We start from the raw sequence: 13,535 nt of genomic DNA, 5'->3' as shown, positions 1-13,535 counted from the left end.
CAAAATCTTCCATTATCAGGAGTGGCTCTTCTTCCCAGGTCATTCCAGTTTTCTAACATGAGAACAGGGCTTCTGTGACCTTAATACGCTGCACAAATTAGTTTTTTTCCTGTCTCGTTTTCTTTACTAGAGAGCACTTTAAAGCCTTTTAACTATCACACTTTGAGGGGAAAGGTTCCTTAATTCCCCTCATCAGGAGGAGGCTAGTCTAAAGAATTTTTATCTCAGAAGAGCCACCTCAGGAATACAAGACACAAGCGAAGGACCCATAATGATATGTGGGTGGTCTCATCATTGCCCATCTCCTTTTCCTGCTTCCTTCTCCACCCACCAGACAACCTACCTTTTATTTGCCCCCTCAACTTCTGTTATACTTTGTATACACCCCCATATTTCTCCCCAGTGGAGAACCAAAGCAGATTACATTGGTCTCATCTTCCATTTTATGCTCATCGTAACAACCCTGTGAGCTAGGTTAGGCTGATTGTGTGACTGGCACAAAATCACCCAGTGAGCTTCCACGGCAGATTTCTGTGGGGTGAACAGCAGCAAGCAGCTGGGCCTAGGTGAATCATGCAAGTCATGTGGTAGCAAATCACCAGTGGTCGCTGTTGGTCCTGGCCCTGATGAGGTTTCCTTTCAAAAGCCAAAATAGTCCTGGAAAGGGCACTACCACCCAAAACAACCACCCACCCTTTTTACTTATAGAAACCAGGGATTGAAGGCTGGCAATAGTATCAAGGTTGCCTAGCAACAGCCACTGAGGGCATTAAGTTTCTTAAAGCTACAGGTACCGCTTGTCTCATTTTGGGGAGTTAATCCCCCAATATGTGTGTGTGTGTGTGTGTGTGTGTAAGATTTATAGAATCACAGACTTGGAAGGGACCTCCAGAGTCATCTAGTCCAACCCGCTGCCCAATGTAGGAAATTCACAAATACCTCTTCCCACAACCCCCCAGCGACCACTGTTCCAAGGCCAGAAGATGAAAAAAAAACCCTCCAGGATCTCCAATCCCCAGCACAGCATTTGCCTTTTTAAAATTGCAGTTGCACACTGAGAATTACTTTGCACTTGCCCACACTGAACCTCATTTGCCACATTGACGCCCACTCACCCAGCCTCGACAGGATTCCTCTGGAGGGCCCCAAAAGGATCTAGCTAACTGACCCAGGCCTGTCTGAACAATGAGTAGGAAACTGAATCTATAAGACAGTGGATCTGAAATAGCCCAGTAGCTCAGGTGTTACATTTCTCTCTTACTCTCTTCCACATCACAAAGGCAGCAAGCATAATGAGTACAGCGAGAGCTGCTAGAGGAAAAAAAACACAACAGGAGACTTCCAAACAACGGTCATCTCTCACTTCACCCCAAGGGTCATTTTGTAGACAAAGAGGTGCAGGAGCTCATTAGCATAACTCATTAGCATAACTTATTTGCATATGCCACACCCCCTGACATCACCGGAAGTGTGTCAGAAGGCAACACCCACTGCCCAGGCTCCACTGGACTGTTTTGGATTGCTAGTTTACAAACTCCCTTCCCCTCCCCACAACAGACACCCTGTGAGGTAGGTGGGGGTTGAGAGAGTGCTCTTTCGAGGACTGCTCTTGAGAGAACAGCTCTGAAAGAACTTATGACTGACCCAAGGTCACACCAGTAGCTGCATGTGGAAGAGTGGGGAATCAAACCAGGTTCTCCCAGACTACAGTCTGCGCTCCTAACCACTACACCAAACTGGCTCTCAGCCAAGGGGTGGGTAGGTACTTGTTGCAGATTAATTTACAAGGAGGGCAAGGCTGTCACCTGGGGTCCTGAGATGCTCAGGAGAAAGGCAGGCATATACATATTTTAAGTAAATAAATAGGTCTCGTTGGGAGGCATCAAAAGCACAGGTTTCCACACACAAACTCAAAGCAATATCCTTCCCAAATATGAACAGATACACCTGACTGGAGATACATAACATTTCTGTTGTATACTGTACCTGGGCTCTTCTGTTTGCAAATCTGAGTGGTGAGGTCTTCAACATATTCTGGGAAACTTTCAAAACTGTCCCCATAGGATACTACTTTGATGCCATGCAGCAGCATATCCGCCTGAAGTTTAAAAAACTGGTCTTCGTTTTCTTTGAGCACCAACATGTAGTGTTCTAAATCCACTTTGTTTTTGACGGTGTAGAGGAAGAGAGCTTGAAATATCTGATCGCACAGGGTCTCTCCACAGCCCAGAAATAAAAATGATTTTGTGCGGTACAAGTTCTGTAAAACTTCCTGTCAAGAATAAAGCAGTTCACAAACATTTGTCTTAACTCTACAGGATACAGCTTGGAGAAACGACAACTGAGTGGTGACATGATTGAGGTTTATAAGATTATGCATGGGTTAGAGCAGGTAGAGAAAGAGGTACTTTTCTCCCTTTCTCACAATACAAGAACTCGTGGGCATGAAATTGCTGAGCGGTCGGGTTAGAACAGATAAAAGGAAGTACTTCTTCACCTAAAGAGTGATTAACACATGAAATTCAGTGCCACAGGAAGTGGTGGCGGCTACAAGCATGGACGGCTTCAAAAGGGAATTAGATAAGCATATGGAGCAGAGGTCCATCAGTGGCTATTAGCCACAAGGTATGGATAGGGGCTCTGGGGCAAGTGATGCTCTGTCTTCTTCGTGCTTTGGGGGGTCAACAGTGGGAGGGCTTCTAATGTCCTGGCCCCACTGGTGGACCTCGTGAGGGCACCTGGTATTTTTGGCCACTGTGTGACAGAGTGTTGGACTGGATGGGCCTTTGGCCTGATCCAACATTGGCGTCTCTTATGTTCTTATGGTATACAGACAAGTCAAAGTTCAGAGGACAGAGGCACTGTCAAGGGATCTAAATGCAGCTCGGGTTTGTCAACAGCCAGGCGCTCGGTTACCACAGAAACTCAAAATTGCCTCCAGGTAAATAAGAGAACAAATGTAAAGAAAACAGTTGTGAGAGTCTGCCCCACAAATCAAGCAGTCAACAAGACTTGCAAAGAAAATGCTTTCTGTACATTGAGGTCAACACAATAAACAAATTCCTTCAAATCATACACTAGGATTTTCTTATGATTTGAAGGAATGTGTTTATTGTGTTGTAGTGCTTGTTGACCTCAATATACAGAAAGCATTTTCTTTGCAAGTCTTGTTGACTGCTTGATTTGTGGGGCAGACTCTCACAACTGTTTTCTTTACATTTGTTCTCTGATCAGGTCGTGATTGTCCACATTTGTCTTGCTCCAGGTAAATAAATGGGACAGCGGGGGGCGGGGGGGGGGCGGAGGCGTCTTGCTGTTACCGCATTACAAAGAACAGACATGAGTACTCCCTGGAGGGAAGGATGGGATGGGACTGGATCCAGCTCAGTTCTTCCCTCACTCTTGCCAGCATCGCACAGGGGTTTTGTCCATGTAGATTCCATAATGCCCCTGCCCTGGACAACCTTTTGGGTGGTCAGTAGGGATCCCTCCTTCCTTTCCATCTGCAGAAAAAGCCGGTTGGATCCAACCCATGCAAAAGAAATAGCATGTGTATGTTGCCCAGCACAGACCAAGATCAGCATCAAGGGCTGAAGGTCGTGGAAGGTTTCCTACTGTTTCCACAAAATCTTACCCAAAAGGTAAGAAGCCACAGTCGAAGAGCTGCTGCCTACGCCAGGGTTTGCTCACAGGGTGCCTAAATGAATGCCATGGTGCCCACAAGCACCACATGAATATATGAATCTGCCTTACAGAATCAGACCCGTAGTTCCTTGAGGTCAGTATTGCCTACTCAGTATGGCAGCGGCTCTCCAAGGTCTCAGGCAGTGGTCTTTCTCATTGCCTATTGCCTGGTCCTTTTAACTGGAGGTGCCGGGGATTGAACTGGGACCTTCTGCACGCCAAGCAGATGCTCTACCACTGAGCCACGGCCCTTCCTGATCACTGCTCCTGGCCCCATTGAGCTGACTGGTAAGTACTTGGGCTTTCCTTAGTCAATGTGTGGCTTTTCTTCTTTTTATTCCCCCTTCCTTGCCCCCAGCCTGCCTGCCTGCTTCCTTCCTCCCTCCCCCCTCCCTCCAGCTTTCCTTTTTTTCCTTTTATCCCCCTTCTGTAATTCTTCTGCAATGCAAGGAGGGAGATAACTGGGTTTGGCCCCACCTCCTCCGGCAGCCACCTTTGGGATGTGGAACGACATTTAAGTGGACACCTGACATCTGGCCCATCCTCCATCCCATTCCTTTACGCTTTTGAGGCACATGGCTCGAAACAACAATATTTTTGGCTGGGGCTCAAAAGGTGCATTTACCATGACTTCGGGATCTTGAGTAACATCTTTATATCCTGAAGGATCCAATACCATTCCACAAGGATCGGTGTACAAGCCATGAATGTGAAGAACGCCATACCTGATGTGACCTTTCGCCCACTGGAGAACCTACAGAAAACCAGAGAGTTAATTGCTGCTGACCGTTCCAGAAGAAGGCCAGGCACCCAAAAAAGGGCCTGCCTTTTAATCATGCCGTCACTCACCCTGGTCATTTAATTTTTTTTTTTTAAAAAAACCATCTTGGCACCATGATGTAACTACGTCTAAATGACAGGCTACAAAATGCCAACCGTTAAAGAATCTCGAACCAAACAAACGCACAATCAAATAAAAATATTTTACACATATTCTCACCCTTAAAAAAACAAAACAAAACAAAGCGAAGCCTCCAACAATGTTCCAGAAAACAATGGGGTAAAAATCTTGTCAATTGGCTGAGGAAATCTCCCTAGAAACTCATTCCCAAATAATGATGTCATGCTTGTGCTCAACGGCGCCTCGGGGGCAGGGTTCCTCTTTTCGCCCAGCTTCATCGTCAGCTCTCCCGAGCCTTTATCTACCTTCCTTTATACACAGCTCAGTGACCTGACCTGGACAGCCCAGGCTAGCCAAGCAGCGTCGGCCCTGACTAGCATTTGGCTGGGAGGCCACTAAGGAACACTAAGGAACCCGGGTCCTGACACAGAGGCAGGCAATGGCAAGCCACCTCTGAACGCCTCTTCCCTTGAAAACCCCATGAGGGTAGCCATAAGTCAGCGGTGACTCCACAGCAGTCACAACAGACCTAGCTCAAGGGCATTGTCCCTTTAATTGTGTCCGCAGTCCCTTCCTTGGGTCTGGAGCCTCACCTAGAGAGCAGCTCTGCCTAGGCCTCTTTGTCTCTTGGCCCAAAGCCTTCTCCTTTCCAGAAAGCGGTCTCCCTCAGGCAAGCTGCCCGTAAGTATGTTTACCTTCGGCAGCTTCCTTTCTTTGCAGCCCTATCCTCACTGGACCTGCCTTTTCATCAGGTCCCAGACTGATAAATCGAGCTGGCCCAGCAGCAGCGCAGGGCCCGTGTGCGGTTCTCCTTTCTCACACAAAATCTCAGTACAAAAATCCTGATCCTTTACGCTTGACCAGTTCAATGGGCCCTGTAACCTTCGTTTCCATTGCAAATACCTCCGTTCCCTCAAGTTGCTGTCGGTTTAAGTACTGTGTCGTCACTGCCTCCACTGCTGCAAGAGCTAAGCTTAGGGCTGATTCACACATTACAAAGTCCACGTGACAGACATGAGGCCACCACAAGCACTTTGAGTCAGACATGCGGCTGGAGCTGCATGCTGGGAGCTCGGTTTCCAGGTGCGCGGGGGCCTTGATTCAGATTGGGACCACAGCACCTGAGGAGAAGAGGCATTCTACCAGGTCTCTGAAATTTATTGGGGTGATTCTGGACTCTACTACTGGGAGAGAGTTCCTCCCTCCAGAACGAACTGTTCTTATGGACATGACACATCCGTTACAACCAGTGAGACACATTTAGGACCTCCTCGGCTGCCATTACAGTGGTACACTTCAGTGACTGTCTTCAGTTATGGCTCTTCTACCATTTCCACCCACAGACAGACTCTCAAGACTGACTTTTGTTGAGGCCATCACCTCTATCTCTGATGGACAAGGTGGTTCTGAGACCACCTTCCTGCCAAAGGCATTATCCAGATTCCACCTCAACCAGGCTCCTGTCCTTCCCTCTTTTCTTCTCAACTCCAACTGTGTGCCTCGGGAGAGTTCTCTCCTATCTTGACAGAACTGCAGCCTTCAGGCGACAAGTCAACTTGTTCCTCTGCTACCCTGACTCAAGGAAGAGAACGAGTCTCATCTCAAAGGTTCGGCTGCTGCATTATACAAACTGTCAAGCTGTGCTATGAGCTGGCTCATCTAACCCCTTTTCGCTGAAAAATCCAGAGCTCATTCCACCAGAGCTGTGGCTATCTCTTCAGCTTTCAGCAGAGGAATTCTGCTCCTTTATCAAACACTGCATCCTTGACATGTGGGCTGGAGTTGATACATGTGGGCAAGCTGTGCCCCATTCTCTCTACAAATGACGCACCTCCAGGTAGGTCAGCTAGTCTATACCCATCAGCAGGATGCAGAGACCATGAAGAAGTTAAGGCAGGTTCCTTACTTGTAACAGTTCTTCTTAGTGCGGACAAGTATATATTCAACTGACCCACCCACCTTCCCTGCAATTAGCTGAAGTGTGTTCCTACATCTTGCAGGAAGGCATGACTCCTTGCCCACATGTAGGTACAGCCTGAACTGCATCTCTAAGGGGAAGAGATTTTCGTGCCTGAAAGCTACCTCTAGACATTTCTAAATTGTAGCTTTGTGCAGGTGCAATGCCTATCAGTGTGAATGCACAGAAGACCACTGAAATGTCAGCGGTTCAGGTAAGCAACCTGCTTTTTTCCCCCAGTGGACAAAATAGTGGATTCCCAGGGCTGTTTCAGGTCAAGAAAATGGTATAGGAGGGAAGGCCTCTTCTCTTCACATGCCACAGTCATTATCTGAATGCCAGGGAACTCAGTTCCCAGATGGGAACTCCCAGAAGAAATCTACAGAAAATTGACCTGTAGGACATGTAGTCCTTAGCTAGCTGCTTTGGGACAATAAGGAATATTTGATTTTCTCATTCTGTAGTCCATGGGCAATTACTGGCTATATTTTTAAAAAAACCCACCAGGACATACCCACAGCACAAGATTTTGAGCACCTTGCTAGTATCAGCTGTCATTTCAGAGCCTTGGTGTTGAAAATGGACATACTTCTAAATTTTAAAATAAATTTTGGTTTGCAAGAACACAATACGGGCTGAGCAACAAAATACAGCCAATCACAAGAACAGCTGCCAGTAAAACTATGTTGCAATCACACACACTAAATAATCCACTTTCAGTGCACTTTCCAACTGGATTTTACTGTGTAAACTGGCAAAATCCAATTCAAAAGTGCAATGAAAGTGGTTTGAAAGTGGATTCTTTAGTGTGTGTGATTGCAGCCTAGTACAGGGGTGTCGAACTCATTTGTTATGAGGGCTGGATCTGACATAAATGAGACCTTGTTGGGCCAGGCCATGTCTGTCATAAAATGTAATGCCAGGTAGCGGAGATACAAACTTTATAAAGGACACAAACACAAAGGGTTTTCTTTACTTAAAATAAAAACATGCTTAAAACATTAGCACTTTTGCAATATTTTGTTTATTTAACAGTGTCTGATAACTGACATCTCTTGCTCTGAGTTATTGCATCAAAATGTCTGTGTTGTTGCAAATTTGAGTATGCTGTTCAGGTGTGTATCTGTAAGCTGCAAACCTACGATGACACAGTAGCAGCAGAACTGGAAGAAGCAGCAGAAGACAGCCAGTTCCACGGCGGGCCTGACAGAAGCCCTCCGGGGGCCTGATCCGGCCCCCGGGCCGCATATTTGACACCCCTGGACTAGTATATAATTGGTAAACAGAGACTGCAGGAAAAGAGCTTCCAGAAGCCCACTCTTGCTCTCCTCCTACCTTGTCCTTATCTTTCAAGTCGAGAGATTCCATTGGTTTGCCCTGCTGCTGACCAAAGATTTCAAGTAAGTTGTCATAGTTGGTGGTAAGCACCATGGTGCCTCTCTCCATCAGTCGGAGGATCGACTGCAAAACAACAGGATTCTGAATGTGTTGCTCCAAATTATCAAAAACCTCCATTAGGCAATCCTGGAAAAAATTGGGTTTGGCATCTCCTGTGCGCTGGGGGAGGAAAAAGATGAGCAACGTATGAGGGAAATAAGTTTGCTATACTGAGAGAGACAGCGATCTCCAACAGGACATTAGTCTGGAACTGGAAGAACCAGACGCATAATAATTGTGGTGTTGCGCCCTGGCCGGGAAAGCCCAGGCAGCCCCGATCTTATCAGATCTCGGAAGCTACGTTCTTGGAAAAACTAAGGGAATCTCAAATAGGGAGGTAATTCTGTACCCAGCATTTGTGAACAAGGAGCATAGCCCACCGGACACTTGCCTTGCAAGCTGAGAACCTAAGTGCAAGAGGCAGAATAAAAGAACTACAGGAAGCGTTCCCCTGTAACTCCCAGGTAGGGAGGGATTAATATTGCCTTTTGACCAACCAGAAACTACAACCCCTGTTGGAAACCCCTGCCCTACAGGTTTCATTCTGAATTGTGCTACAATGGTGGCGAAGCAAGAAGCTTGGGTTATCTGTCCTTGTGTGGTGCAAAAGCATTTGAACCCCTATCTGCAGGGATCGATGGATGGTAATTACTGAATGTGCTACAGGGATTCACCTTGTCGAGAATGTTGTTTTTGACTGTCTGTGTTCTTCTGTGGTGGGGGAGGCGTGGTGTATATTGTCATGTATGGATGTCATCCTGCTTTGTGATTGGTGAATGTTGGTGTAATGATTCCTTGTTTTAGAGCATGTGTGTCTTTAAATGTTTGGTTGGAGTGCAGTGATAGCAGAGTAGAATGATTGAGGGAGACAAGTGTGCTGTGACTGGTGGATGACAGAGTGTGGGAGGAGTTGTTGGGAGTGATATAAGTCAGTTATGGAAGTCAGTTAGAGACAGCAGTTGGAGTTTTGAGAGTGAGTCAGAGTCAGTGAGAGTTATTCAGTTAGTAAATCTGTCAGTGAGTGATGACAGAGTGCTGTGAGGAAACATAAAGTGTTCAGAATATATGCCTATTGAGAGATTCTTGTCAGAGAAGGATTTTGTGATCAAAAGACTGTGTAGGATACCCTGCTAGTTTATTTTTCCAGTTTCTCTTCCCCATAACAGTTACTATTAACCAGCAACTCATTTTTGTTCCAAAATTCAATAAATCAAATTTTGTTTAAACCAGAATTCATTTCAATCCTTCCTCAGGGCCACAGAGCCCTCTGAAAAGCCCAAACTCTAGGTCACTTTACTAACAGCTAATGAGAGATTTGGAATGTGTTTAAATTCCTGGTGGCAGCAGAAACTACCCTGTTTGTGAACACAAAATATAATTTAAAGTGAAAACCAGTCCTCCCCAAATAAGAGGACACCACAGTTGGCAATGTGACAGTGGACAATGTTGCTATGCTCTGTTCCTGGCGAGAACATCAGACAGCTCTGTTCACCTGGTAAGGAAGACTCTGGTAAATGCCTGCTAAATGGTTGTTTGTTGAGGTAGATTGCCACGGGGCATGGCTGGCGCAGGGACAATCCCAGGCAAGATGGCGATGGTGCTTCTAGAGAGCTCTGACCAGGAGGTACCCAGTCCTTGACTAACCTTTGGGTTAAACCATGTAACAGACAATAACATTATTGGATGGACCAATCTAAGCAGCTGCATCTTCATCAATAAATTGGGAATAACGTTTGTTAGGAATGTTCTTGTAGCATGTATGCTCACCGGTGACATCTTTCGGATTAGGTCATGGGCAACCACCAGTAAATCTCGGTCTTTGATCACTTTCTTGCGGAATTCAGCTACATCCCCCGGATGCAACACTTCTAGCTGGTCAGCTGCTTCGATAACGGCCTCAATACAACTCCGCCAGGAGCGAAGGGCTGGGATTCCAGGGGCTACCGCAGCACTCACTCCCGTTCCGATCATCAGCAGAAGGTCCCGAGGCTGCTTCCGTATAAGGCTTTTTAAAAATTTCCTACAACAAAAAAGTAGTAAAAAAATCAATAATTTCACCCTAGTTCACATTCCTGTATCTAGTCAGAGTAAACATAATAAAGTACCAGGTCTTAACTGGTAAGGCACCAAATTAAAAGAGCAGCAGCCAGCCTCACATTCTCATAGATTTCAAAGGGTTATTCCCACCTTGATTTTTGTTCACTTTTATTTGTCTTCCTGTGTGCGGAATCCATCTCTTCAGCCCCTGTAAAGCAATAAAAGAATTCAGTTGGGTTGAAGTTTCCTTGTTAATTTTTAAAAGACTTTATTTATTTATTAGGTTTTTACCCCGCCCTCCCGGACAAACACAGAATATGTAAAATGGAGCACCTGTGAGATTTCTCTAGAGTTCAAACCAAAGCAAAATGGAAAAGAAGCACAAAGTGGCTACATTATTAGGACTCAACACATCAGTTAAGGGTACTTGGAAGAGGTTGCTGAGAGATGAACACATGAAGCTGCCTTATACTGAATTGGACCCCTGGGCCATCAAAGTTAGTACTGTCCATTCAGACTCCAGGGTCTCAGGTGGAGAACTTTCATAACACTTCCTACCTGATCCTTTTAACTGGAGATGCTGGGGATTGACCTTGGAGATGCTGGGGATTGACCCTGGACCTTCTGCATGCCAAGCAGATGCTCTACCACTGACCAGCTGAGCACTGTTGAACCAGTAGCTGCCTTTTGGCACCCTCCTTTCTATCAGTTCCGTGGGAGCTGGTAGAGTTGAGGAACTCAGCAACTCCAGGCTTCGCTGGCTGCCATCTTAAATGGGTCAAGCAAATTCATTCTGTCTGTAGGACAAAAGCCTTGCTCTCCCTCCATCAGAACAACGGCAACCTAGAAGCCTACAGATGCCCACTATCCTACTGACACCTAACAGGAAGTGTATGCGTAGGGATGAGTAGGAATGATTAAAGAATCGTAAAATGGGGGTAGAACTGACAGGTGAAGTCATGACTGTTTGTTTAAAAATATTTTAAATTATTTTTGAAATTAAAAAAAGAAAGTCAGCCACAATTAGGGCTGCCAAGCCGCGGCGGGGGATCTGTGCGTCGTCACAGGATCCCTGCTGCGGGGGACAGCAATATGCACTGCACCGGCGTCGCCAGCATGTGACGCTACGCTTCGCTCTGGCAACGGGCCATTGCCAGAGCGAAGCGTAGCGTCACATGCTGGCGACGCCGGTGCAGTGCATATTGCTGTCCCCCGCAGCAGGGATCCTGTGACGACGCACAGATCCCCCGCCGCGGCTTGGCAGCCCTAGCCACAATGCATGGATTCAGGCGGGGTAGCCGTGCTGGTCTGAAGCAACAGAACCAAGCTTGAGCTTAGGGGCCCCTTTGAGACCAACAAAGTTTTATTCTGGGTATCAGCTGTCATGTGCAGGCACGCTTCTTCATGTATGACGTGTGCATGCACCCGAAACTTTATACCCAGAATTAAACTTCGTTCATCTTAAAGGAGCCACTGGACTCAAACTTTGTCCAGTCACAAAGCATATAAAGCAATCATACTGATTGCTTAAGGACTCTATATGTAATCTGCAGACACCCCCATTCTGTTCTTGGACACCCAAAAAACCAATTCCGACCAAAAAACATCTGTATCTTCCTTAGGGTTGCCAGCTCTGGGTTGGGAAATACCTGGAGGTTGGGGGGGGGGTTTAAGGGGGGAAAAAGTAAGCTTTTTGGGGGGAAGGGACTTCAATGGGGTACAATGCCATAGAGTCCATCTTCCAAACAGAAATATCCTCCAGGCGAATTGATCTCTTGCGCCTGGAGCTCAGGTGTAATCCCAGGAGATCTCCAGCCACCACCTGGAGGCTGGCAAGCCCAATTCTGTCCCAAAAATCTGTCTGTTCCTCAAAATTAAGTTTTCAAGCAATACTTCCAGCCAGGCTCGAAACGGTGCCCCATTTGATTCAAGTTTAGCTCTGCAGGCTTCCCGTCAGTCTGTCCTTAATGAAGCAGAGGCAGTGCACGGGCACAGGGACTTCCGTCCGGCTGGCCAGCTAAAAATAGCAGCGCTCTGTCGGCCAAGGACAACCTGGTTGTCGCTTGGTCTTTGGCATCCGCTCCCGAGCTCGCATGTCACAGCTGCCGGGACAAAGGAGAGCTGCTGCCACCTGAAGAGGAAGGAGTCCCGGCCAGGGAAACCCTCCCAAGGCTCCCCTCCATTTAGCAGCAGCTAAAGAAACCAGCAGAGGGGCTGGTGGACCCCAGCACCACTTCCCTGGCAGGGCTTGCAAAGAGCTTCGGGGTAAACAGGGCTGGCATTCTCCAGGGTAAAGCCAGGCAGCCCAGCTAAACTGCTCTGGGACTGGAGGGTCAGCCCTCAGCGTGGAATGCCATAAAAACATCACCAGAAGAGCCCTGCCGGATCAGACCAGGGGACCATCTCCTCCAGCATCCTGCCCAGGCCTGTAGCTACTGCGGGGTATCTCAGGGCTAGGCCCCCTGAGTTACTGGCAAGGCCCCACAACTTCCCATCCAGCCGAGGGCCCCCAAGTGGTGCGGGGAAGGAGCTGGATAGTCCTTTAATTCGATTAGCTGGTGCCCCCCAAGAAATGTAAATGCCCCCCGACTTGCAAAACCCTGGCCAGGAGCCTGATCCTGCCCCACACATTGCATCCTTAACCACTGTGGAAGGCCAACAACAACAACAACCACAGGAAGGGCCTGCTGCTGCCGACAGGGACCCCCGCTCCTCCCCCCCTTCCGGAGAAACGCAGCGAAGCCAAGGCGGAGCCAGCCGGAGGAGGGGCGGGACACATCCCGAGCTGGCCCGGCATCCAAGCCAAGGGTTTCCCGGGAGAAGACGGCAACCCAGGCAAGGGGCGGCGAGGCCGGGAGAGGGAGAGAGCCCCCCCCCCCGGTTCAAAAAGGCAGGGCGGTCGAGAGGCCCCTTTCCACACACAGCCTCCCCTGCCTGCCTGCCCCCTTTCTCCGCCGGCCCCTTCCACCCTCCTCCGGTGCTGGGCGGAAAGCCAACAGGTGCTGCTTCCTCCGCTGAGCTGCTCCCGCCACCCCAGGACTGAAGGGACCAGGCGCCCGGCCCGGGAAAGTGGCCGCGACCAGTGTTCCCTCTAAGCTGAGTTAGTGTGAGCCAGCTCACCGTTTTTTAGCCTCCAGCTCACAGATTTGTGTCTTCGCTCAGGAAGGGACGGCTCCAGAGCAAATTAATTTATGCAGCAGCCGAATCGCTCGCTGACAACTTTCCTGCCAGCAGCGGCTGACAAAGTAGAATTTTTGCTCGCAAGACTGCACAGCTTAGAGGGAGCATCGGCAGGGACCCTCCCCGTTTGTCCGTAGCCCGGCGGTTCTCGCCTCGGATCGAAAAAGAACCCTGCTTAGCTTCCGAGCTAGCAGCCTGGCCTCTTTCTCTCTCATGCATGCGGGACCGGGTTTCCCAACAGCCTCCGTGGAAATAAAAGGGGAAAGGCGGCTACGGCCCCATCTGCAGCCATGGGGAAGACTGGAGGCGCCGGCAGCCGCCGGCCAGAGCTGGGCAGAC

General features: G+C 48.3%; 1 protein-coding gene across 4 annotated transcripts in view; it reads right to left on the bottom strand.

Moving 5' to 3' along the window:
* FAM118A (family with sequence similarity 118 member A) overlaps nucleotides 1-10,220 on the bottom strand; it is a 13,743-nt gene extending 3,523 nt beyond the window's left edge. For all 4 annotated transcript variants that reach the window (XM_015405448.1, XM_015405446.1, XM_015405445.1 and 1 more), the window contains exons 1-5: nucleotides 10,167-10,220; nucleotides 9,747-9,999; nucleotides 7,878-8,099; nucleotides 4,310-4,438; nucleotides 1,987-2,272 (exon numbers count right to left, since the gene is read on the bottom strand). In XM_015405448.1, the coding sequence (XP_015260934.1) occupies nucleotides 1,987-2,272; nucleotides 4,310-4,438; nucleotides 7,878-8,099; nucleotides 9,747-9,999; nucleotides 10,167-10,213 (937 nt within the window). In that variant the 5' untranslated portion in view covers nucleotides 10,214-10,220. The remainder of the gene's footprint in view (nucleotides 1-1,986; nucleotides 2,273-4,309; nucleotides 4,439-7,877; nucleotides 8,100-9,746; nucleotides 10,000-10,166) is intronic.
* Nucleotides 10,221-13,535: the final 3,315 nt, after the last annotated feature.

The sequence above is a fragment of the Gekko japonicus genome, unplaced genomic scaffold (assembly GCF_001447785.1).
Source record: "Gekko japonicus isolate JY-2015 unplaced genomic scaffold, Gekko_japonicus_V1.1 scaffold1628, whole genome shotgun sequence".
Lineage (NCBI taxonomy): Eukaryota > Metazoa > Chordata > Lepidosauria > Squamata > Gekkonidae > Gekko > Gekko japonicus.
This window is presented reverse-complemented; position numbering and strand designations above follow the sequence as displayed.